This window comes from Amblyomma americanum, chromosome 5 (genome assembly GCF_052857255.1).
Source record: "Amblyomma americanum isolate KBUSLIRL-KWMA chromosome 5, ASM5285725v1, whole genome shotgun sequence".
Lineage (NCBI taxonomy): Eukaryota > Metazoa > Arthropoda > Arachnida > Ixodida > Ixodidae > Amblyomma > Amblyomma americanum.
Window position 1 is genome coordinate 56,122,509 of NC_135501.1, and position 26,978 is coordinate 56,149,486.

The window sequence follows — 26,978 nt, forward strand, 5'->3', positions numbered from 1 at the left end:
GAAAATTAGTAATTTACCCTCGATGGCACGACTAGTGATCACCGCTAGCTGCTCATACTAATTGTCGCCGAAGGATATGAATGACTAGGCGGTTCGTGGCTGGGGGTAAGCATGCTCTGCATAACAATACAACCGTTTGTATACTTTACATAAGCAGTAGAGGGTATGCTTAGTATGCCGTCATTGTGTAAACAATTCTGCGAAATCGCCAAAAGGGGCAACACTACTGTAATCGCAACCTAAACCAATTTGAAACGCTATTTGGGAAGACGTTCAGATACAGCTACCAAGCACCGCAGGTGAAAGTGTTTCTCCGATGACAGTATTCTTGGGGTAATTGAGTACACGCGCACGTAATTGCTTTCAAGATGAAAAAAGTTGTGCGCTTTTAACTTTCGGAAGCTTCCAAGAAAAAAACCTCCTAGATGTTCAGCAAGCACTGCCCATCACTGAGTTCGGGTATTATTCCAAAGCTGTAAAAACGCCAAACCCGGGAAATCTCTCGAAATGGTCTTAGTGCAGCCCTTACACTGAGGAAGCACTTCACGGCGCATTATGGCATTGTCGGAAACATAAAAATTTCAATTCGCATAGGTACATACGTGATGAATCCGAATGTTAATAAGCGGGTGAACATACGAAGGACACAGCCGGCCTTTAAAAAGCCGTAGAAATGATTTACGGCAGCAAAGTTCGCTAGGCTAGCACTGTTCCACGTACGGAAATAAAACAAAAATGTACACTGTTTTTTCGACATCAGTACTCAAGCTCGCCAGTGTAAACCCTTTCTGTGCACCACAGAAAGCAGTGTACGGTGTTTGATAATTCCATTCGTTTTTTGGCTCACGCTAGCGTGAGTGCTTGTTGATGTAAAGCTGAGGCAATAACCCGAGGAGAGCGCAGCGTCTATCGCGAGCTCTCAGGGCGGCGGCGAGCAGAAGCGATAACGCACAAGGACTCCGGAGTGCAAAAAAAATGAAGAGTAGTGCTAAGCAAGCAGAAACACGAGACTCTTTCTAAGGAGTAAGAATCTTATACGTACTCTTCGCACGCAGTCCGGCTGCGTAGCAATGGTTTTTATCAGTAAAAAAAATAGAAAAACATGCTCCTTTTTATACTTCAGCCTGAGTGGGACGGAAAAGGATGGCAATTTTAGCCGATCAGGACACGCCTGCTTCTTACAGAGACAGGCGATGTCTCCGGTGATATGGAACCGCTGAGGAGAAATGCTATTGGTTGCTTGGATTATCATGAACGACGTGCCATGCTTCCTTTTTGCATTCTTGAAAAAAAGAATACAGACTGCTGCAGTAAACAGCGTAATCAGAGAGGAGGGCACTTGCCTACCGACGGTCATGTGTGAGCTGATCCCTGGCGACCGCTTTCCCGGCTTTTCTTTTTTCTTGATTAGGTTGGACTGTGCAGCCACTATAGCCTGCGAACAACGTCTTCCCGTTCGCATTAAATAGAGTGGGAACCTTCGCATACCACCGTAGTCTTCTTCGGGCTCCAACGGGGCATCTGTCTCCGAGACTGCGGTGTCACAGCGCTTCATCTCGAACATGGCTGTGCTCAACATTGGTATCGTCATTTCGCTAATCGCGCTGGCTATAGCGGTGCCACCGGCGAACCGTCGCAGTGAAGGCACGGACAATTTGAGGGTGAGCATTTTCGTGTCAATCGCAAATGGCCTTCGAAATTGCAATGCGAAAATGATTCAGGGTGCGCTCTTGAGCAGTATCGGGACGATATTGCAAGCCTATTTACGATGATATGAATCACGATGTGCCCGTACAGCTTGTTTATTGAAGCGTCAATAGAGAAATGAACTTGAAACATGCACCTAATCATTAGCAGACGATGGTCTGATCTTTTTTTATAAGGAAGGTGCATAATATTAAACTGAGAGAATGGAGAATCTTTGATTTTTACACCTTAGAATGGAAATTCTTCAGGCACACGTAGTGACGCTTCAAGTTGTTAAGAAGACAGGGGCCCTTCACAGTACAGTTCAGGACATTGTCTACCCTAGTGGAAACCAGACATGCAGAAGGGAGGCTGCACGCCTTCTTTTAGCATTTCTGCCGGACACTGATCTTGTCGCTCAATGGTGACAGCAGGAACGGACTATAGCCTACAGTGATTGAATGTGGGCGTAGGTGGTGTCTTTTGAAGTGCACTATGTTATACTGTGAGTGAATGTGTGCTTGGATGGTGGCACTGCAATGGGCTATTTTCTACTGTGACGGAATATGTGCATAGATGGCGACTTTTGCAGGGGACTATGTTCTGCTGTGAGTGAATGTGTGTATAGATGGTGACTGCCGGAGGGGAATATGTACTGTTATAAGTGACTGCGCATAGCGGGGCCTATCTGGCCATTTTAGGTCGTTATTAACATATAAGTGACGCTACGGTGGCGCAATTGCCGGCAGAATAAGCAAGGCAAATTCCACCTGTAGCATACAACAAGTCAACTCAACTCAACTGAACACAATTCAGCTTCAATTTGTTTTCGGTTAATCATGGTTTTCCGTGCCGTGAAGAAGACAAAAGCCCATATCCCCCCCCCCCCTCCTAAAGAGAGCTTTTACTTCAAAATCGCAAAGGAATAGAAACTTAAAGAACCTGTGGCGGAATTGCACACCCTTTTCTGAATTTGCGGATCGAGTTGAAGGCCTCCCTTTCGGAGGAAACACGCTCCTTTTTGCTACAGATGAACAGGTGTGAATATTGAACGAACTTCTTGACGGGATTCGGTGACTGACAGGTGTGCCGGCCTTCCTAACTCTCTTCGACCGAGCGACGCTTGGTTTTCTTTGTGACGAATAATATTAGGCCCTGGCCGTGATGACAGGAAATGAAGATAGGGAGGCCAAACTAGGACTGTTGCCATTCAGTGAGCTTGTACCTACGAAAAAAGATAGGCCCTTCGGCGGCTGTAATAGCCCGCATGCTTAGCAGTTGTGAGTTCGAATGGCTGCGGCTTTAGGCAGCGTTCTGCTTTGAAGAATGCGCTTCGTTTCGATATAAAAGGCTTGTATACCTAAGCTCGACACTGCGCATTGTGAACTACATGATTGGGACCTTCCGTGAACAAGCCTTCTTTTTTCGTCGCATTGGCAAGCTCTTCATGAATCACCGCGTACGACGGCACTAATAAGTAAACGAACACGCGGGGAAGTAGTACAAAAATTCTATATTGACTGAAAAAGGTTATCGCGTTATAGTCTTCGCTCCGATGGTTTTGCAGCCTGTTATATATGCTTTTAGATACCGGACGCGTAAATGTTTTTTCAACTATTTATAACAATGGTTCGTTTATGGAGCATGGACTCGTAATGTCCCAGAGCAACTGAGACTATGAGGTACGCCGTAGTGAAGGGCTCCGGTTAATTTCGATTACCGGGTATTCTTGAACGTGCACTGACACCACACAGAGCACGGGCCTGTAGCATTTCGCCTCCATCGAAATGCGTCCGCCGCAGCCCAGACTGAACCCGCGTCTTTCGGGTCAGCAAGTGAGTGTCATAGCCGCTAACACATTGCGGGGGCACTTGCACCAATGTTTAGGAAAAAACCCTCCTGCAGCAAACGGGTATATTTTGTAAATCCTGTCCATTAAAATTACCAAGATAGTACTGCGTTCTTTCTACAGAACAGCGCTCGGAAGCAGCCCTATAGCAGCTTCTTAGTCCGTTGTTGGGTCCTCTGCGACCTCTTTAGTTGCGAAACCGCACATTCCCTAATCACTTTATAGCGTAATGTCAGTCGATCCGTGACAGTTGCAAGGGTAGCCGAAGGTCTGCTAAAGCATCCATGATCATCACGCGTGCCCTCATCATCGCGCATGTTATTGTTATTTGCATCCTCACTGTTCTTGTAGTTGACTGAGTGGGATTCATGCCGAAATATGCGTTTTTTTAAAGAAAACATCGATGTCTGGCATCTATTATTAAAGTGTCTCCTCTCGTCGCCAAGTTTTAATGATTGCTCTCGACGACGGCTTCAACGGAGGTTTTGTTGAATTCATGGCTATGTTACCCTCCGTACTACATTCCAGGTCTTCACTGCTTTTCCCAATGCCGTGGCCGCCTTCACGTCGAGCAACGACACTGTATTCAAGTGCTCCACTGCCACAAGAACGCATTTCAACCCGCAGGCAGGGACAGTCACCTACGTCTGGCACTTTAAGGCGCACAGTGGCCATAGGCAGTGAGTATCGCCAGTCAGGTTTAGGCTTCCTTTGTCTTACTACATGACGTGCAGATATTTGCGCACGACCAACAAATGACTTTTTACTACTAATCGATTTGAAAGCGATGCATTGCGGCTGTAGACAGTGATTTCACACTCGAGAATGCAGTACTCAGAAAATATTACGCATCAAACAGATTCTTAATAAAATTTTCAAGCGAACTAGAGCAGTCGAAGCAGGAAGCGGGCAGAGTGGGTGAGGGAACAAACGCGAGTTAATGACATCCAAGTGGAAATCTAGAGGAAGAAATGGGATTGATTAGGCAGCGCATGTAATGCGAAGGCAAGATAAATGATTGTCGTTTATGGTAACGGACTGGACACTAAGAGAAGGTAAGTATAGCAGGGGTTGGCAGAAAATTAGGTGTACGGAGGAGATTAAGAAATCTCCGCGGATAAAGTGGCGGCAGCTGTCACAGGACGTGGCTAATTGGAGAGATATGGGAGAGGCCTTTGTCCTGCATAGGGCGTTGTGAGGCTGATGATGACGTTTAGCAGGTGTAAGTCGTAGTGAAATTATCCTATTGAGTGACCTTCAGAGTACACTAGTATAAGGTGACGGCTGAATCCTCTATTCGACAGGTTTTTAAAGTCTATACGTCTTTACATCGAACAAAAGGAAAGAGAACAATAGACGACCGAATTTCAGTCATTGTAGCTCGCTGGCTAATAGAGTGGAAAAAGTGGTTGCCGGCTGTACATTTAACCACGCCAAGTCAGGACCGAAAACCACCAGTATGAGCCACTGATCATTGGGCACCGGTTCACAGCACCAAAATCAGCGTAAAAAGATATTTTTGTTTCCCACCTTCATATCACCAGCACTTCGGAGCCAGCGCTTCCAGTTCCTTTGGCTGCCAGCACGTGGCACACAGCTGTGAACATTCAAAAAGAGGGCGTTGACGTCTTGAGTGACGTGACAAATAAAGAGCATTACAGAGTGGCTGCAGAACAGAAGGCATTAGGCCATCTGGCTTAGCGGCTCTGTCTGGGCCCTGTGTCGAATTCCTGCCAAGAGTATCTCAACACGTTTTGAGGTGCAATAGTCGACGACGCAAGGGCCGAATCAAATCCTAATTCGTGGTGATTTTCCATCTATGCGCTTTATTTGGCACGGAATCCCAAATTCTTTACATGCAACAAAATACCGGATTCACGTTCCCGCGTACCAGTGCAGCTTACATATTAAGCTCGCGAAGATGCGCAGACATAAAACATAGCCCAGCCACTTCTCCAAAGAATTCAACGCAAGCTTTTTGGCTCCGCAAAAGAACTCGGAATCCTGTGTCCACTACTCTTGTGAGGTTTAGTTCTCGTGATGCTTGTGGGCATTTCTATGGGAAATAAAAAAAATGGTTTCCCAGAAGAGGAAAGACACAGTACCTCTAGTACCTCTCGCTATTCTCGGTGAACACTTAAACCGTGCCCAAAGAAAAGAGAGGAAGGTAGGGGGGAAAGATGACAGAGAGAAAGAGCTGCTTTAAGGGAGGATAATTTTGACCACCTGCGGAACTTTACGTGCACTGATATGGCAGAGCACACGGGCGCCTTTTGCCTCCACCGAAGTTCGGGCTCCTTATCCGGATCAGAGCCCATGTACTGTGTGCGTGCTAACCACTGAGCCGCCGCGGCAGGTAGCAATTAAATTAGCCAACACGACAGCAGAGAAAATAGGATGGGAAACTGCGCACATGTGTGCGGAACCTGGCATCGTCCACAATGAGGTGGTGCTCGGCAAAGTGAGATGTAATAAACATAGCACTGTATGATCTCGAATTAGCACAGATTTGAACTGGGAACAGAGGAAACTGATAAGCAACACGCCCATCAATTAGTTGGGGGTAAGAGCAATACAGAGGAATTGAGAATTACTCTGCAGAATGGGCATTCCGCTTAGACCGATGACGACGACCTTACCCAAACGATGAATGACAATCTCAGAAATATCATCATGGAGTTCGCAGTAGATTCAGGGTATAGTCATATAGGATACTGCCAAGCCCTCGCTGGATACCAAAAAATATACGATTCAGAAACGCCAAAGCATGGTGGTCTTATTCTTGTAGATACAACTGTCCGATCTGAAGAATAAGCTTCAAGCAGTTTTGAAGGGGCCTCTCAGCAAAGGTGAGGAATGCCTGTGATGGCGCTTTACAAATATCCTGCAGCAGCAAATTTTGTAAGCCGTTTTGTGGAAGCTCAGTTGTGTTCAGCCAAACTGGAATTTCCGCGTCTTCGGGCCTTTCTCTCTCCTCTCTTCTCTCTTCACTCGAAAATGTCGGCGCCACCCACGCAACCCCACCACCCGCTGCATCCCGTGCGGGAATTATCCGTTGGCCGGATATTCCTTAGCAGGAGTGGCCGCGGCTGTGGGCTACGTGACGTGTTAGAGGTGGCACGGTGAACCAGTGATAGCCCCGGGCTGCAGACGTCACTTGCATCGCATGACGTATTGTTTCAGGTTGCAATACAAGTTTGAAAATGTATTGCAAGTTATCGGCTCACTTTTGGGGTCATGAACGCGCCGCGTGAATGCTCGATGGCCTGTACTGTAGACAATGCAAGCATTTTAGAGTAACCCTCGAAACTCTCTTCAGGGACCCGTTAATGTGGCCGAGGAATGGAAGGAACACAGGACAGAATAAGGGAGACGCGAACACGAGCACATGTAAGCATAAGCCCTTGAGGGTGATGTACTGACATTATCAGTTGAGTCGTCCACGCAGCAGTCTTCGCATCACTGAGGTGAAAATAAAGAGCGGTAGTATTCTGCCACCGTCGACTGAAACTTTTCATTGTTCCCGTTTCATCACTTTTGTTTCGAGTTTTATTTCGTGCTGCTGAACAAATGTCCTCCGACTCAAATACAATTTTTTTTCTTCCAGGAGGGACGTCGTTTTTAACATAAAATTTGGAGATGCGCCTGGACGAGGCACATGGAACGTGGACAACGGTGATTACCATCTTCCTTAACTGCACGTGCCTAATAGGCCTTTGATGTCGATCCCTAGATACGTAGACATACGCCTGCTACCGCGCTCGCGTGCAAGAAACCGCCCGTATCAAGGCCTGGCTCTTACACGCCACCTCGCAGGTTAAGCTACGAGCTCGAGCCGACGGCTTCCAGACTAGTAGGCTGGCTCTCAATGGCGCGGCAAAAGCGCACTTGTGGAAGCCCTCGGATCGCGCTCGAACCTTCGAATCCCCTGCGAAGAACCTGTAAGGTGGAGTATCAACAACTGTGTCGCCGGTGTGATGATAGTGGTAACAAAATTCTACTTCATACAAATTTTTCACTAAGACGCACTACGTGAAACTCGTAAAATGCACGTCGTGCTTTCTAAATGCCTTTGGAAAACGAAGAGTTTGTCTTCTCCGTACGTCTAGAGCACGGCATTGACCGTACTCAGTTTTCTTCAGGCTGAAAGCAATTTACTTAGTGTGGATGCCGGTGTGTGCGCCGGCACTTAGAATTCCACTTTAGATTCAAAATGCTATAGCACATTCACTTCCCGTAGTGTAGCGACGTGCGGGTTCGTTAATAACTTAAAAGGAACCATTCTTCTGCTTAGTCTATACTACGAGGATTATACTGGCTATCCTGACCGTGACTAAGTAACTACAGGTAACGGTAAACAAGATGAAATTGTTAGGATCGGCTCCCTTCTAAGATGCAATAACTTATTCCGACGCCTCCACAAAACCTAACGAGCGTGTGTTCCCAGCCTTCACTTTATTTGGCGTTATTTCTTTAGCTTAATGCCTCAGTAATCTTGCTTTCTTTTTCCCTGTAAGACTTTGAAGGTTTATAAGTGCGCATCCATGCAGAGACCAAAGTTATCCTTCAAAGAGCACGTCGTTTAAACACAAAACGTTAAAACACAACAGTGCATCGTTACTCTTTAGCAAGCAAAATAAAGCAATGACGGTTCAAACCTTTCAAGGAAATAATGCGAAATTTATTATTGGAATGGACTGAACATGCGGATTTTGCCTTATAACCTTACCGTGAATACGTCATTCCTTTCCCTAGTTCGACATTGGCGTTATTTATTATTTATTATTATTATTGGAATGGACTGAAAATGCGGATTTTGACTTATAACCTTACCGTGAATACGTCTTTCGTTTCCCTAGTTCGACATTGGCTGAACCACCGTCACAAGAACCCACGTCAATGATTACATAGGCGAGCCAGAGAGGGAGTTGATAACAGGGGAATAGAACGTAAAGAATCTTGTTTTATACTGCAAAGGGGAGGATTGTTGGGCCAGTTGGTTCATGTTTAAAGACTAAAAACGGCGCGAGAAACGGGACAAGATAGAGAGAAGCAACACACACACAGCGCCGATGATGTGTGCTGTGTGTGTTTCGGTGCTGTGTGTGTGTTGCTTCTCTCTATCTTGTCCCGTTTTTCGCGCCGTTTACAGTCTTGAATCTAGTTTTATATATCGACCTTTCAAGGAAAACCTTATACATACAGTGTACTCTTACCTCTGTGTTGACATGTTTGCAGATACGGCCCACAACTACACTGCTTACTACGAGTACAGCGACTACGAGACTTGCGTAGTTATGAAATTCACCTTCGAAGGACATGAACGTAAGTTTGTTGTACAATACAATTTCGCTTCTTAATTAAGTACGACGATTCATTGTCGGGAACAAAAAGAAAAATTTGACAGAGACACTTAAGACTGCTTACCTGAGATAATAATACGAAATCACTAAAGTGCTGAGTTATGCGACTTTTCAGATTGTCTGTGAGTCATGTCTAAGACTACGAGACATAAATGGAGCGTTAATCCACAGAAAAACAAAAAAAGACCTTCCAATGACACAAAAACAGCGAGTTCCCCGATCTAGGGTGCACGCCGCGCGCTAAAGATCGGCTTTGCCGAGCGCGGAGTCGATGCTCCGCACCAACGTAATGCGAATCTTTCCCCTGAAGTGGGTACTTATTCGCTAATTACACGCGACAAAGCGGCAGCGTAGACGCTCCCCATTAACACCGACGTTCACAGCAACTGCAGGGGGCCTCGACTATGGGCTTCACCCGTGAATGACCAAAATATCCGAGCAAACCAACAGTTTCAATTCCCCTGTCTCTCTCTCCTAGACGGACGAACGGTACTGTTGTTTTTGATTATTAGAAAATAAAAAGCGCAATAACGGTCCCACTTCTCTGTGGACTCCTCAATCCCACCCTGAGGGAAAGGAGAGAGCTAGGAGTGAAAAAAGAAAGAGATAAAGAGGTGCCGTAGTGGAGGGCTCCGATATAATTTCGACCACCTGGGGATCTGTAACGTGCACTGACATCGCACAGCACACGGGCGCCGTTTTCGTTCCGTCTCAATCGAAACGCGGCCACCGCAGCTTGGTTCGAATCCGGGTACTCCGTCTCAGTAGCCTAGTGCCCTGGCCACTGAGCCACTGCGGCGGGTATACCGGGCACAGGCGGAGTCGGGCACGTGATTTCGAGCGAGGGTGCTCGCGTGGTGCCGCATAGAAGACCAGAGTGGGCGCATCTTAGCCACAGTTAATGCGCAGGCGCCCCCCGTGGAGCTCATCGTTGAGTCGGATTGATAAAATAGGCGAGTCGCAGCATTCATGTTCACCACAAGATTCCTTTCGACGCAATGCAATTCGACGGCGGCGATACGCAAACCGCATCCGTATGCTGTGCGATGAGAGTGCGTGTTATAGATCCCTGGGTGTTTCAAATTATCCCGGAGCCAGCCCTCCACTACAGCATCGCTTTGTTATCTCATTGCTTTACTCTCTTCATCATGCCTTCCCTCACGACGTGGTTCAGGTTTCTATTACGAAGTGAGCCAACACAATTGACCAAGGGAGGGGAAAGTCTCAGCACCCTCGGGCTGCCCTCTTCCTCTGTTCCCTTTATGTTCTCAAGAAACCCACCTACCTGCCCTCTCTCTGACGGAGACGAAGTGCGACAGTTACTGCAGCTTTCATTTCCTGAAAAGAGTGATTTTAGTACCCCCAATCACCGGAACCGTTACAACGGAGGATGCCAGTAGTTGCAGTTCAAAAGTTCCACTACACATGGTAACATTTTTAGTTTCGCCTGCATTGAGGATTAGATCTAAGGAAAGGAAATGGCGCAGTAACTGTCTCACATTCTCGGCGGACTGCAGAACCATCAAGCAGATCCCATCAAGCAGATGCTTGATGGCAACTGTGATTGAGGGCGGATATGATAAAGAAGAGAACCGCGCCTTACTTACGCTGAGAACGAAGCTCAGAAACGGTTTTTGAACATCTGAATTAATGCTTGATCACAGTAAGCGCTTCTGGAGTATCGGTCGAATTCAGTCCGGAGCCCTTACCTATGGCCCTTGTTCCTCTGTTTCTTCTTTCTTTGCCTCCTTCCTCGCTTCCCTCACGGTGCGGTTGAGGTGTGCACTGAGAAGAGCGAGAGTCAGTGTTCCCTTCGCGTCCTAAAAAAATAATACAAATTTAGAGACAAGTCCTTAATTAAGCAGGAAATTTGAAATAAATAAACTACGCCTAGCGTCTTTTTCTATCCTCCCGCTGTCGAAGCGTTGTAAATTTTATATCTTAAGCGTTGATTTCTTAACTTCGAATGTTCTCACTAGTTACTCGTTTCAAGCGCCCAGAAAATTAGTATTTTTTGACGAAAGTAAATGCCGAGACCCAGTTACGAAAAGGCCTTGGTATAAAGCTGAAAAGCGGCACAAATTATATTTTTCTGAACGTTGCCTGAGTAATAACGCAAGCACAGAAACCGATGAGCCGTAGAGGCGTCAAGGCCACCACAGACGCAGCTTATGTCCGCAGTGAGCGTTTAGGAACCGCCTTATTGCATACGAAGTGTTTTCATTCTAAAATTTACAAAGTTGATAAAGCATGTCGACCCTTACTGCGAGAAAGTGACAAAAAAAATTGTGGATGCAACCTTTAAAGACATGCGTTGATAAAGAGGACCGTTTCTATTGTCGGCGTAGATTAATGTAACTGGAATTCAGCCATTTTATTACCTTTATTCATATTATCAGTACTAATTACGGTCTAATAAGATAATGGACGATCAGAACCTTGCAGAAAAAACGCACCAACATTGAAACCAGCAAACAGCTCTAACACGCAGAGTTCCTTTCCTACAAAAGAGTACAACTCTGATTTTTTACGCTGACTAAAGCAACCACATCGGAGCAGGCACGCACCTTGACTGTGAGCGTCAATCACTGGCAAAATCTTCCAAATTCTCACCTCTGTTTTCCAGACTGCGCGCTATGGGTAAAGAAAGCTGTGAAGCACAACGTACCAAAGCACTGTCTCGACAAGCACGAAGAAAAGTGCGATTACAGAGTTCCACTCATCGACAGGGACCTCTGCAGAGATGATGAAGACTGAAGCCAGGCCGCAAAGTGTCTGTGCAAGTCGCCGACGGGATACCGACTTGTATTTCTCTTGTGTATATTGAAACTCGTGCTTCGAATTTGCCTTCATACAGGAGCGGCGTTTCGTAGTGTTTTATTTGATTTTAGGTTCAGCTGCTCATCTGATATTGGTTGCTGGTCCTGCTGATGTAGGCAAATGACGTCACGCTCTTCACGCCAGAAAGATGCCCATGTTGTCATTAGGTTTTATAGGCGCTTCCCATGACTATGCCGCTCTGGCAAACCGGCGTCGATGCCCACTAATGACAAAGAATAATGAAGCATTAGCCAGGCCTCACGAGCCTTTCTTGCGCCATATTATCCACAGGAGAATAACTGTGATGACGTTCTGCTTCGAACTGCGGATTATGGTCTATGTGACACAGTCGGACTCGATGTAGATGCAGTGGCAGTAGGTTGCGTAGCGGCAGAACCGCATTCCGACTTGCCGTGTCTTTGATTTATCATTTGCTGCCCCCACACGGTTGGTTTCATCGCAAATGAAATCACAACCGAGAGAAAGGTAAACGATATGACATGTTCATATCCAACAATTCAGGACAAAAGCGTTTTTGAACGGGATACAGTTTATGAACGCATTTTTAACACTATAGCAGTCAATATATCCGCAGATCTACCGTCGGCAGGCTTCCTTTTTTTTTCTATTCACGGTTGTTGTTTTTACCGTCAAAGCTTGCCGCATTAGTTTTCTATGGTAGTGCTAACTGCTCGATGCAAGCGATAGAAAAATCTTTAAAAGAAAGATTTTCCTAAACATCAGAAGAATGGCCTATTACATTCAATATTTCCAAAACAGTACATTACAATTTTGCAATATGCAAAATTTTGTCCAACAATGCTGGACATAATATAAAACGGCTCTTTGTGCTCTTTAGCAATTCCTTAATTAAGGCTGCGATCTGGGCGAATGGGTATTGAGTAATGGCTAAAACAGCACTGAAAGAACGCATCACAAACGAAGAAACACCAGCACAACACAAGCGCTGTATTCCTAATGCGCTCTCAGAACTGCGCTCTCAGAGATTTCAACGATCTGCGCGTGGTTATTCCGCGTCACACAAACAGAAACAATTACAGAAAATAAAAGTTCTGCGGGTCGGATTTCTCCTGGGAAGCAAATGTGGAAACTCAAAGCCACGACGAGATTTTTTTGTTAACGTTCTGTTCGTAGTAAAAAAAGTGCCGCGTTAATTGATGGATAGAGGTGAGCAATGTCGGTGTGGGAAGGCAGCGGCAGTGGCGGCGGAACTTTCTATGACGTCATCCTCGTTGCGTGAGCGCACAGAATGGGGATAACGTAGACAAACTTCGCCTCCATTTACGTCATGGAAAGTTGCCGCGCGCTCGCCTATAAAACCTCCGCGCGCCGCCCAGTCGCATCGGCCTCGCGCCAAACATGGACCTAGCAAAATGGGGTATGCTTTGGCGTGTCCTAAACGGTGTCTTAAACACGTCATTGTTTCGAATAAACAACAAAAGAAGAAGGATGCGGTGTGAACAATACGGTAGGGGCAGTGGTGGCAATGCTTCAAGAGAACAGTGAAAAGAGTGTTTGCAATTGCCAACAAAAGGTGTATGCAGTGGTTTGAAAAACAGCCAAGCTGTTGTTAGTGTGGCCAACTGCTTGCTAGCGCATTCACTCCTTTTACTTACAGAGCATATCTTGTCATCTTTTTATTGAGGAGACGCATTACTTACATGCTTTCATTCAAGAAAATAACTTTGCAAAAAAAACTCAATTAACAAAACCTCTCCATCATGTAAAAGCTTCGCGATGGTGCAAGCGCGCAGGAATATAGAAATCTTTGGAGAAATAATTGTTGATTTCTTTGTCATGCAGGATTACAGATGGCTCACTAATGCAAACTGCTGAGTAACTGTGTATATAGAGTGCTTCTATAATTTCACGTTTTAGCTTGAGTTTATGTCTGTCGAGGAGTCAGAAAACAAGGGAGTGCATACACCTTTCCATCAATGAAAGGCATCACTTTTACAGGAGCTCAGAGAAGAGGTGAATGATCTTATCTGTCTACCTGGTTTACTGAATTTCATTATTGAGCTTTTTAGCAATTCCACTTTGGAACTTTTTTAGGCGCTGTGGCGCCAAGATCTCAGTCAGTATCAAAGAACCCGGCATCTAGCACACATCGACACCCACTCTTGCCGTTCACTCCATGGCGCATGCCCCATGTGATCTTCTCTCCTCTGCCTCAGCTGGAGAAGCGAGAAGTTATATCAGTTAACGTATACATTTTAGTCAACCACCGCCGCAGTCACAAAGATTCACCTTTTTTCTGACGTCTGCCAAAACTGGTATAACTAACCCAAGAAGCCTCCTTTATTACGTAAAAAGCCGATTTTTGAGAATTAGTTGCAGGCTTTCATGAAACAAATTTTATATTGTCAACGGTTGTTTCCAGCGAAGGGGAAAAATACATGAGGAATGCGCGAGAAAAAGGTACGTGTAAATTACAAAAATCCATCCTTCTGTCAGTTAAATTTCAAAGACACTGCCACTCCAGCTCCTGATGAATTCTTGCTAAAAGTGATAACACAAGGCACCTGTGCATGGTTTACTCGTGGAAACAACGTAAGGGCCAAGAACATCACAGCGAGGCAACTCTTGGTGTAGGGTAATATAATAGGCAAAGAGGAGCACTTAAAACGCACTTTGCGCTCTTACAAGTACCTCTAGACCAAGGTGAGGCATAGTGTATCTAAACTTCTTTGTTTACAGTACAGTCTACTGAAATGAAGGTCAGTGCTTTGCCGCTGCGAGGCCCGCCGTCCCCATTACGCTTTTGTTGAAACAAAAATAATCTTCGACCAACACACTCAACAACTTCTATGTAAAAATTGTACTACAAGTTCGTGACCTTCTTCCCTAGCGGACAACCAAATAAATAGCCGTTATTCCTTTTTTTGACGAACCCAAGGAACCAGTTCTGTATTCCTTTTACTGCAAGTTTCTTTAATCAATATGTTTATCCAGCGCTATGATTCTTGTCGTGATGGAATTTCGCTGCGTTCTGCAGTTTTATCCAGTAGCCGAAACGAGGGTTTAGTGAAGATGCAGTACTGTACAGAATTCTGGCGGCGAGCTCAACATAATTTAGGATGATCGCCGATTGTTTAACGGTTAGTAAGTAGCATGCAAGAGCGGCTACGTGTACCGATAATTTTAATAACTACTATATTGTCTTCAATTAAAAGATATGCGGTTCGGCGGTACGACAGAGAAACTTTCGGCTACTGCAGAACAATTGATCTGCCTAAAGATACGCTCTTTTTTTAACAATGTTTTGCTCACTTATGACATATTTGTTTTCTGAAAGAGGACATGACAGAGAATAGGATTGAACTCTGGAATTTATGAGGTACGCACTCCCGACAGCATCAACGCTCAATATCGAAATTGTGGGCAATAATCACGTCTCTATTGTTTTCACGCCTGTAAGATTATCCGGCTTAGGCCTCTCCGAGTCTTTCCTGCTCTTGAGCTGTAAAGGAATAGCCCGACTTTTCGATAGTCATGTCGTGGTAAATATGTGCAGCCGGAGCAGTCAGGCACCTCAGAGGAAAACGTTCGTTTGATTTAAGGTTTAACTATCAATCTGGGCACGTAATTTTCGAGTCAAACCTCTTCAAACTAGAGCCAGAACTCTCTCTTGTTCTATTCTGGTGTCCTTCGAGGCTGCAGAAACGCCAAACACAGATCTACAACAACAATAAGAGAGGCTCACGCTGATATACCGAGTTGGCACTGTTTCACTTACTTTAACAGAATCGTAAGCACATCAGTTTCATTCTTTCCTACTGCATACAAACGTTGCAAATGCATTAAACGTACAAAGTTTTCAGCCGGCCTGCAACAAGCAGAACAGGAGGTAGCTGCCAGCAGAGTGCGCGCTGCCGGGGTCATTGCACGAGTGAAATTTAAAACAGAAGCGCCGTAATGCAGGGAAATAAATGTCAAAGGCTGCCCATGCTATCTTGTTCTGTGAGCCAGTGAAGGCCCTGTCACGTGAATGATCATTCAGTTCGTTACTTTCAAGCCATATTTATCACTTGTTGGTTTGAAAACGAAGCAGTCATCTGACGACAGCACATCACCGCCACTTTTCATGGTGACATAGAAGATAAAAGATAAGCCCATGCCCTGTTCGGCTCAAAACGAAGAGAACTGCTGAGCGATGAAACAGCATGAGCGGCCTTCTTGGGGGCAAGAATCTAATGCATACATCTTGCAGGTCGTCAGGCTACTCCGTAACGGATATCCATGGCACCATTTGCCAGAACAAAAATTTCTCTTCCGTACTTCATCCTCAATGACATAAAATATGACGGCAATTGAAGCCCGTTAGGCCACACCTGATGCTTACACAGCTGACACGTGGCAAGTACGGGCGGTATCGCGGGAGATATGAAACCGCTGAAGAGAAGCGCTTACGGCTGCATGGCGTGTAAGAAACTGCTTCTGTAAGCAGCGTTATCAGAGGACGGGGCATGTGGCTGGGACTAGTCTTGTGTGGCCTGTTGCGTGCTGACCGCATCCCAGGATATTTGTTTTTGGTCAGCTCGCACTGTGAAGCAACTGCAGCCTGTCAAAAGGCACGTCCCTCTCCTGGTATTCGCAAAACTGACATTGCGCAATCACTTAACGGACGTTGCTTGAGGACGGACGGGACATTTGCCTTCGAAACGTGTAACGTAACGGGCGGTCCACTTTGAACATGGCTTGGCTCAATTTTGGTGCATGCCTTTCACTACTCGTGCTCGCAACAGTGGTCCCACCAGCGAAGGGTGAGCGTGAACATGTGGACAGTTTGAGGGTGAGTATTGGCGTGTCATTCGTCGGTTGGCCTCAAAAATGAGTTATTCTGCGATCACCCGAGTGAAAATGATTTAGTGTCTCTTCTTGACAGTTCCCAGGTCAAATTAGAAGCATATGTTAGAATGATGTGAAGTATAAATTATTTATGAATCATCACTGAGAAATTTGGGGGCAAACATTAGCGATAACGGCCTGATTGATTTCTTCCGATAAGACAGCTACATTATCCGCTATTAAGCGACCCCCTTTCCTTTCATTTTATATATTGAGAATATAATTATTCAGGCATATGCACTGGCTCTCCAAGTTGTTTTCGGCGGATAATGGTATGCAAAAAACAAAAGTACATACTTTTTAAATGACGTACCAATTTTCTGTCGCAAAATGTTGGCAGTGATCCTACTGGTAAAATTTTCTTTGGAGTCATTTGTGCAGAAATAAAATTTCCAGTTTGGAGCACTTAGGAGACAGAACTGGCTCTGTAGAAGCAGTCTGGAGCCCTGTTATTTCTATTCTGAAGCAGTTTGGAGCAATACGCATAACATTGGCTTAGAGGCACTCAGGAGCCTGTAGTGTTAGTCCGCAAAGCTCTTACGCTAGCAACAATGCTGCTTCATTGCTGCAGAACAGCGCGCAACGATTACAGACAAGAAAGGAGACGACACACTTCAAAGCGCTGGACTAGGAACTGAGGTTTATTCGGAAAAAAATATTTCACACATCACTGTTCTGCGCATCATGAGGTTACACGTGAAGGAGTTCCTAGCAATGAATCCATACTAACTTTCCCAATTAGCCGTTCTAGCAAAAATGCTGAAACGTTTGACTGATATTTAAAGGTGTGCAACACAATTAAGTTTGCCATTCTGATTCGGAAAGCCGCACATGACAAGTCTTCAATTCTAATTACGCTGTCAAATCGAAGAGGAGACTCATTTGCGAAAAAATTACGCAGAGACAGTTAAGAGTGCTTACTTGTGAGAATGCGAAAGCATTACATGTAGAACCGCAGAAGCTAGACGAACAGATCAGTGTTCCGCATGCTTCCGATGCTGCCGTGCCCTGTGACTGCGAATTCAGCGCGAGGTCCATTTATAGCTTGATTGCACTGTGTTGTCACCTGGAGCTCCGTGAGCAGTACTCTGCGCATGTTGGCGTATAATGATGATGCAGTCACTGTCAAGGGTCGGACGCCGGCGGGTTAAATCTTGATCATCAGGTCATGGTCAGGCACACATGCGTTTACCGCGATGACTCTGGAACGAAATGAAATTCGGTGCCGCTTCAAAATGATGTCCTGATATCCTCCGAATTTCGTTGCATATAGCCGTCGGATGGCGCCCTGTTTTTTTTTTTTGCTAATATGAGACATATGATCCTTTCGCTTTATTATCTCATACAATGTTTACTTCAAGCGCACATAATCTGAAATATGCTGAAATATGGGGATGTATTGCTTTACTTTTCTTTATGGACCTTAGAGGGCTTTTTTTAAATCTCCAAACACTCCTCCAGTTTTTCAGTTTTATCAACCTGTGCTTCCACATCTTCTTTTACACTAATCACACTCAGCCGCCTCCGTATCCTAGTAAACTAGGCCAATCTTTAGGGGTGTCTGTGCTGGCTGAACCGGCTGGTTCAACAGTTCTGCCTGTAGTGCACTCAAAGCTTGCGCTAACCCTGTTCGTTGTACAGAGCTTAAATGTTGTAGCAGTGAAGAATATTCTTCCAATTATTTACAGAGAGGCATGTACCTGCAGCCAGGATAGCTGGGAGCAGCACACACAGCGTGTGCACTCAGGGCATATGCTTCATCGCACTCCATTCTACAGCCGCCCCTGCCAGTTCTTCCTCCTTGGAGTTTTGTGCAGTTAAGAGACAACAAACCAACTGATCTGCGTCGAACATCATCTACCCGCGCGGCATCGTCGTTTCGCGACCGAATTTCAGAGCAAGACGCCAATCTGCCGCATGGCTCCATCGTTATGAACGTTGACGTAAGCATCCAGGCCTGCGAAAAAAAAACGGCAGTTTACTGTCCTCGCTAGTTTGCCCTGAACAAAACGTCAAGGTTTCGCGTTTCAGAACCTTTTCCCTCCTTCCGTGCGGAGATGCTTGCGGTTCAAGAGGCTCTTTGCTCTGTGGCCGCTGTTCCCATGCTACCCACGGCCCGCATTGTCATTCGCACCAACACCCTTCACGTCACACGCCTACTACGACGAGTCAGTCGCACCCCAGAAATCTGCCAAGACATCCATCGTCTAGCGGCACGCATCAAGCTGCTAATCCGTATTGCGTGGGTTCCACGTGATCTCATGAGCCCACAAAGCCGCGCAGATTCTGCGACGCGCCTTTCGACCCCAACCTCTTTGCCTCGAGTCCTCAACACCTCCGGCGCCGCACACGTGCTGTGATCCCTCCGTGTGCTGTGACCCTCCCCCGTGGTCTTACCCGTGCCGAGGAAGTTGCGCTTCGGAAGATACGGGTCGAGTTTGCCCTAACTCCAGCTCTGACCCGCAAGTGGCCGCATTTCAAAGATTTATAACCCCGCCCCGGGTGTCCAGTCTGCAAGATCAGAGGCTATGAGGCGGATATCCACCACCTGTTGTGGGTTTGCCCGGCGCTGAAGCCGACGAGAATTCGGCACATGGCGGCGGTGGGGCTTTCACCGGACAATCCGGATTCCTATATTGCCTGGACACAGGGTTCATATCATCGTTCACTACTTGATTTCAGTAGATCAGCCCACCTTTCTTCATTTATTTAAGCATTTTACTCATCTCTCATTTCATAACCTTCATGCCCTGAGGCAATAAGCATCGCTTGAAAAAAAAGCACCGTGCAGACAGGTGATGATGACGACATCAGGCTTAATGGCACAGTTAGAGATCTTCGTCGTCTTCTTCCGTCGTTGACTTGCGGCATTGTGCATCTCTTCATTGTCGTCGTCCGCCCGTTTCATGACCCCGGGCGGCACAAGCGCTGTCCCTGCCTTAGGATGCCGAAGTGTGAGTGACGTGGTTGGGTTTAAGGCGACGGACATGTACGATGTCCGTAACGATGTGAGTGGACGATGGTGAGGAAGAGTGGGGAGCAATTTCATAGCTGACGTCAGTCACTGTGCACACCACATGGTTAGGGCCACTGCAGAGGCGAAGAAGTGTCTCGGAGAGACCAACCAACGTGACGCGAAGGCGACCACAGAAGGACGAGTGATTCAGGTTCGTAGTTGACTTCACGGTGTCGGCTGTCGTAGGCGGACTTCCGGGAAGCTTGAGAGGCTTGGAGCCGACGGCGGGCTATTTGGCGCGACTAAGTGGGTTGGTCAATGGAGTCACGGCCGTAAGCGATGGTGGGGACTGGAGAAGGTGGCATGAGAGTGTCCAAGGGCAAGGTGGGGTGCCTACCAAATAAAAGGTACAAAGGGAATAGCCCTTGGTGTTATGCAGTAAACAATTGTTTGCGAAGGTCACATAAGGCAAGGCGCTACCCCAGTCTCGGTGGTCTGGGGAGACACACATACTGAACATGTTGGTAAAAGTTCAGCTGAGCCGCTCGGTAAGCCCGTTGGTTTGTGGGTGATACGCTGTGGCGAGCTTGTGCTGCGTGGAACATGAACGGAGGGTGCCGTCAACTACTCTGGACAGAAATGTACGGCCGCGGTCGGTGAGTAGTTGGCGAGGAGTTCTATGCTGTAGAATGCAAGAGATAATCCGCGACATCTGTAGCGCAGCTCGTCGTCAAGGCACTTGTGATGGCGTACCGAGTCACATAGTCCTGTGCGACAGCGATCTACTTGTTGCCGATAGGGATATAGGAAAAGGACCAAAAAGGTCAAAGCCAACGCGGTGAAAAGGTTCCAGGGGAACATCAATAGGTTTTAAAAGACAGGCAGGCGATGTGGAAGGCCATTTTATGCGCTGACACAGGTCACAAGCGGCGATGTAGTGCTTCACGATACGGTACAAACCGTGCCAAAAGAAGTGGCTCCGCACCCGAGCATATGGGCTGGAGACACCAAGGTGTCCAGCTGTCGGTACAGCGTGGAGTTCTTCAATGACATGTGAGCATAGTTAGTAAGGAATGACAAGCAGTAACGGAGGGCCATCCGTGCATAGATTGCGGCGATAGAGAATGCCATTCTGAAGAACAAGAGTTCCAGGGACGGATTCGTGTTTTGTAAGCTGAGGCCATCAATAAGGAGTTGTAAGGAGAAATCTTGGCGCTGTTCGTCGGCGCTGTTGAGGCAATCAGGAAAAGCAACGAGACAAGGGACGGCTTGAGTTTCACGAAGATCCGGTGGCTCCACAGGGTAGCGAGACAAGCAATCATCGCCTTTGTGGAGGCGCCCTTAATTGTAAACAATGGTGTACAAATATTCTTGGAGGCGCAGTGCTGAGCGCCCAAGGCGGCTTGTGGGGTCTTTCAGGGAAGAGAGCCAACAGAGGGCGCGGTGGTCTGTGGCGACTGAGTAAGAACGTCAGAAGAGGTAGGGCCGAGATTTGGGGACTACACAGACAAGGGCGAGACACTCGCGCTTAGTGATTGAGTAAGTTTTCTCGGCATCGAAACGAGCTAAAATGGGCAGAGTGGTGAGCAGGCGGACGAGCGAAGGAATTGCGTCCTTCTGACCCGAGCCCCGGGTAAAGAGCCTGTCAGTTTTAAGAAGATCGGTGAGACATGAACAATTTCCGCGAAATCTGATAAAATGGCGGAAGTATGAGCACAGGCAGACATATCTGCTCCCATTCTTGGACGACCGTGGTAGGAGAAATTTTTTACGGCTTAAATTTTAGCGGGATCTGGCCGTACTCATGAGGCGTCAAACAGATATCCGAGAATGGTCAGTTGTCAGTGACAGAATTTGCATTTCGAAGAGTTCAGCTGGAGCCCGGCTGTATGGAAAACTGCTAGAATACTCGTGAGGCGGTCGAGGGGCGTGGTAAATGTAGGCGAGAAAACCGCGTCATCTAGATAACAAAGACAGGCAGACCTTTTTAAACCGCGAAGAAGGGAGTCCATCATGTGTTCGAAGGTAGCCGGCGCGTTGAATAAGCCGAACGGCGTGACTTTAAACTGATATAAGCCGTCAGGTGAAAGGAAGGCGATCTTCCTCAAGAAGGCGGTCCATGTCATCGGCAGCGATTTGCCAGTATCCAGAGCGGAGGTCGATTAAAGAGAGGTATTTGGCTCCATGAAGGCATTCAAATGCGTCATCGATTCAGGGTAGATGGTAGACGGCCTTCTTAATGATACGGTTGAGGTGCCGGTATTCGTCGCAGAAGCGCCAGCTCACGTCCTTCTTTTTAACCAGGACGACAGGTGAGGGCCAAGGGCACGACGATGATTCGATGATGTCTTTATCGAGCATCTTGTCCACCTCCTGCTGTGCTATGTGGCGTTCTGCACTGGACGCTCTACATGGATGTCTGTGCATAGGAGCGGCATCACCGGTGTTTATACAATGCTTCAAACAGAGGTTCTAGACAACGGGCGGTCATCAAAGTTGAAGAAGTTGTGAAAAGAGGATAGTAGACAGCGCAGGGCTTGGGCTTGCATTGGTGACAGGTCAGAAGTGCTCGTTTCACCGTACTCTACGGTTGGTATCACGATAGGCAAGCGGCATTGAGTAGAGGGCGAAACGCAGTTGGTCACCGCCAATATGGCACATTCGGCAACAGGGCTGAACGTTGGGAGCGTCATGCCTTGCGGGAGCGGTTGGACACACGAGGGACCGGAAGGTATGCTCGATTGGCAGAGATTGTGACAACGACACTGGCAAGTGCAATGCTATGGGTGAGGGACAAAGCAACGGCTGGAGTGACGATGTAGTCACCATCGGGGACAGGCGGGACAGATGAGAAAGACATGTAAGTGGCGGCTTGGGGCGCACACGGACAAACTAGGATGTAGAAAGATGGGACACAATGTGAGGTGGCGACTCAACAACACTAGTGGCGCAGTCGAAGAGGGCGGAATGTTCAGAAAGTCAAGGCTGAGAATGACATCGTGAGGGCAATTATCTAGAACGGAGAACCGAACGAAAGTGTGGAGGCCAGAGATTGTCACATGGGCTGTGCATAGTTCTACCACCGGATGCGCCCCACCAGCGGCTGCACGAACAACGGCTGTAGGTGCTAGCATCAGTACTTTTCTGAGGCGGCGGAGTAACTGCGAACTGACGACACATACGTGCGCACCGGTATCAACGAGGGCTGTGACAGGGACAAAGAGTTAAGCGAGGATTTTTGAGCCCGGTCTGTACTGCAGCATCACGTCCAGACGCTGCAGTGCCACGCGATGAATCATCCCAAAATAAAGAAGGCGTCTTTCGGGCAAAGAGCTGAGAAGACCGGCAAAGTGGTCGGCCCCGAAGCCCATCACATATGTTGTCACAAATTTAGAGCTGTTCATCTGCTGCAGAAAATATTTTGATGCCAGCAGGCTCAGCGTGGCAAAAAAATGAATCATATCCATCATCATCATCATCATCATCAGCAGCAGCAGCAGCCGTACTATGCCCACTGCCGGGGAAAGGCCTCTCCCATGTCTCTCCAATTAACCCGGTCCTCTGCCAGCTGCGGCCACCGTATCCCCGCAAGCTTCTTAGTCTCATCCCAACAATTCTGGACAAAAGCATTTTTTAATGAAAAAGGGTTTGTGAGCACAATCTTTTAATTTGTTGTAAGATTTCACTATAGCAATCGACATATCCTCAGATCTCTCCTCAACAAGCTTGCATGTTTTTGCTATTCACGTTTTTCCGATCGTCAAAAGTGTACCCCATTAGTTTTCTATGGCATTCTTAACTTCTCCATGCGAGCGATGGAAAAACTGAAAGATTTTGCTGCACTTCGGAAGAATGAACCACTACCGTCAATATTTCTATGAGTATCTTACAATTTTTCAACACTCACAATTTTTGTCAGAGAATGTTGGCATGGGGGGCTTGGTCGCCATGACCGACATGTAGGTAGGCAGGCAAGACTATGATTTGATAACTGAATATGTACAGGTATATTCGGCCAACTTGTGCCTAAGAGAGAAAGAGAAGAAAAGCCCATAGGCGGCTATAGTCACCTAGAGGTGCTTTAGAGATAGATCAGCATCAAGGAGTTATCTGAGTTTTCCTGACCGGTGGAGTGCAAATCTGCCGATGATAATGCTCGTCGCAGAGTTACGCATGCGTGTTCGTGACTTTTGGGAAACGAGCCTGTCCCGTCACATGGTCAGGTGCTTTATAAATCACCGCGCACGATTAAACTGAAGACCCCTAAGACCCAGCGCAGAATATTCTTAACACAAACTTTTTAGAGATAAACGCTACCACTGCACAATTTTCCGCTATGCATTTTGCATCCTGCTAAATTTCGGTAGACCAGGTTGCTTGCCCGTTTTTTTCTGCGTAATTCTTCAGAGGAATAGTTTTGCGGCTCCCTGCTCGTGTATCGGTCAAAAAGCCTTTATTCAGCGCTGAGCGTGCCATGTGAACGAAGAAAACTGCTCTGACTCTGCATTACAACAAATGCAGCTAAGTTGGTGCCACCTGCCCTGTAGAGGTAACCATATTCTTACTATTTTTCCGGAAACGAGCTCTCGAATGGAGGCCTTGCCGATTCCTTGACCGTTCCAAACTCGGAATTCATCTTGTGAATTGTTATTTAAGTCCACTTTGACCTATTCGCTTGCCGTGCCATGCAGATACTAATAACTTTCATGTGTAACGTGAGTGGATGCCAAGCAGTTAGAAGACCAGCCTTAAGGTGTGCTATTGAACTCACAATTGCTTTGTAGTGGAACATCTCAAAAGCAACTTACGGATTCTTCTGCCGCTCCAAACTACAGTGATGTCTCCCGACACAGTACCTTGGAGCGGTTTTGTTACGCATAAGCGCGAATATTGCTCAATTTTGTTTTTCGCCACAGATGTTCTCCGCATTGCCCCATGCCGTGACGGCCTTTACGTCCAGCAACGACACTGCCTTCAAGTGTTCGAGCATCATAAGAACGCTTTTCGACGCCCGTGCCAAGACAGTCACCTACGTCATGAGCTTTAAGGCGCACAGTGGTCATCGGGGGTGAGTATTGTCAAGTTGAAGTCAGGTTTGGTTTCTTTTATTGCACAAAGTACAGCCAGATTTTGTGCGTAACGATTAGAAAATAGCTTGATTTTTTCCGACTTCCAGCACGCGGTACTGCTGCAGACGGCCATTTTACACTCAAAATTAACACAGTGCCGAGAATATGTTTCCGCGAAGTTTTGAAATGTTTTTGTTTGTGTTTACCGCTGCCAGCACGCCTCTTTTTCAGTTTATTTCTGATGCAAGACGTGACCAGATTTATCTCCAAGGATCGCAGCCATGCTGAAGAGATTCTACGTTCTTCAAGATAGTTGTGGTTATTTTGCGCGCCGGATCTGAAAAGTTCGTTGTCAGTTCGTTGGCATGTCCATCGAAATCATACTGCCAATCAGGAAAAATATTATAAAAAATCAAAATTTTTAGGTAGGTAGCGTTTTCGGAACATTGTCCTCTGGTTTCGCGGTTTTATTAGACAACCTGCCAGGAAGAAAACCCACTGAGAATCAAAGCAATAGGTCTCTGTTTCTATGCCTCCTTCACCCCCTGAAATGAAGAGGCAACCCACCGTCCCATCACAGCGCTCCCGCATATGTCCTTTTACGACAGAAGCCACTGGTATGGCTCATCAGCTGGGTTTATATCTGCTGAATAATGTAATTGCCACTCAACGAACGTGCTTCAAACGCAGACATCTGGAATACATGCGCTCATGAGACGTTTGGGACATACGTATCTGAAATTTGTTTGTGGAAATTAACACCAGGTAGGGATGCCTGCAAGTCATATCTGGCGCCATGAAAATAGAGCCGCTGCAGTAGTGGTGGCGCGAGAAACTTCTAGTGTCAGAATATGCGAGAAGTGTTTTTTGTGAGGTAGAGTTTTTGCTGCCAGAAACGCATGCATGTTTCGATGTACGCAAGGGACCAATTTTTCTTGTTTGGTATGCTCTATTAGCGTGTTTTCAGATAGAAAAAATGAATAATTTTTGTTTCGTCTATGACGAAGTGAAAGCAACTCTTCCTAACCCCCGTTATGCCCAGAGGCAATAAAGAACGCTATAAAAAGAGTGAAAGCAACAATTCCACCGTGGCTGAGACCGCATGAATGGGCCGAGCCTAAGAGCACATCCACATGGCACATTAAAATGGTGTTACCTCACATCACGTTTTAAAATACACCCACTTAGTAGCCAACCTTAAAAGCCATGTCCTTGTTTAAAAAACGCACACACGAGGCTTAGACGACAGCGCGTGGCCTACATCGGCAGCATCTACCGCAAGATGAGTTTCCTAATACCCCAGTACAATATATTACAAGCACTGGCATTTCTATAGGTAGCATATGAAGGGGTAAAACGGTTAGCCTTAAGCCAAGTACGCCGCTTTTTGACCACAGCCTACCAATTTTCCAGCACGTTCTGCCAGTTAAAAGACTGCAGAACAGAAGACTCATGAAAAGTCAATGTTCGTCCGCGGAGTTATTATTGTTGTCGAAGCGTTTTTGTGTTTGTAAATCAAAGCCTTCATTTGACTCCCCTATGTGGCACTTAAGTCAACCTAATGACTCAAATAATTAGAGTACTTGGCTTCCTCGTGTCTTCTGTTGTGAACACGGCGCAAAGGGATAAAAAATCAACTCAACTCAGAAGCCAACAAGCCTATTACTAAATCGCATGCTGTGCCGTAACCAACGTTACAATTTTCAGACGTCACTTTCGAAGCTTGGTCTCATGTTTAATGCGAACTGCTCCGAAACCTCACTGGAATAGTCACAGCCATCCACAGGGTCGTCTTTATGCGACGATATCTGATTCATGCACTTGATCGGCTTGAAAAGGCCAAGAAAACGGCTTCTTTAGATTAAGACTTCTGTGGTTACAGACGCGAAAACTGACACAACACAACACACAGGCACAACACAACACAAGGTCTTACTACCTTGTGTTGTGTCTGCTTTCGCGCCTGTAACCAAAGATGTACAGTTACCAACTTTCCCAGCAAGACGATCGTTTAAGACTTCTCACCTGTACTGCACTCTACCCCCAATATTGGACGAATAGAAGCCATTAGGACTGTCTTTCGAACACCAAATAATTATTTTATATCCCGTCCTTGTGTTCTTGAGAGGCGCCGGGCCTTGATACTAGTGTTCGTCGCCCATGGGTTTCTGCCTTCTGAGATCTGGAATTCTCTCACTTCAGCCATTCTCAGGTCGGATGCCTGCGCTCCTGGACAAATATCGAAGAACATGAGCAGGCAGCTTAAGTTTCAGTGAAACCGACTGACGAGTCCATGTCCAAAGTACTGGTAGAGGATGTGTGCATGTTATACTGCGGGAAAGGAAGCATGACTTCAGACAGCA

At 46.6% G+C, this 26,978-nt stretch overlaps 2 protein-coding genes across 2 annotated transcripts in view; both read left to right on the forward strand.

Annotated features, from left to right (window-relative positions):
• Nucleotides 1-1,358: 1,358 nt before the first annotated feature.
• On the forward strand, nt 1,359-11,757 carry LOC144132454 (uncharacterized). The gene is made up of 5 exons (XM_077664866.1): nt 1,359-1,661; nt 4,064-4,215; nt 7,143-7,210; nt 8,774-8,860; nt 11,525-11,757. Exons 1-5 carry the CDS (start codon nt 1,563-1,565, stop codon nt 11,653-11,655), a joined length of 537 nt encoding a protein of 178 aa, XP_077520992.1. The 5' UTR covers nt 1,359-1,562; the 3' UTR covers nt 11,656-11,757.
• A 143-nt stretch (nt 11,758-11,900) lies between these two features.
• Nucleotides 11,901-26,978, forward strand: part of LOC144132455 (uncharacterized) — a 30,133-nt gene continuing 15,055 nt past the window's right edge. The window contains exons 1-2 of the mRNA XM_077664867.1: nt 11,901-16,534; nt 24,463-24,614. Of these exons, the coding sequence (XP_077520993.1) occupies nt 16,436-16,534; nt 24,463-24,614 (251 nt within the window). The 5' untranslated portion in view covers nt 11,901-16,435. The remainder of the gene's footprint in view (nt 16,535-24,462; nt 24,615-26,978) is intronic.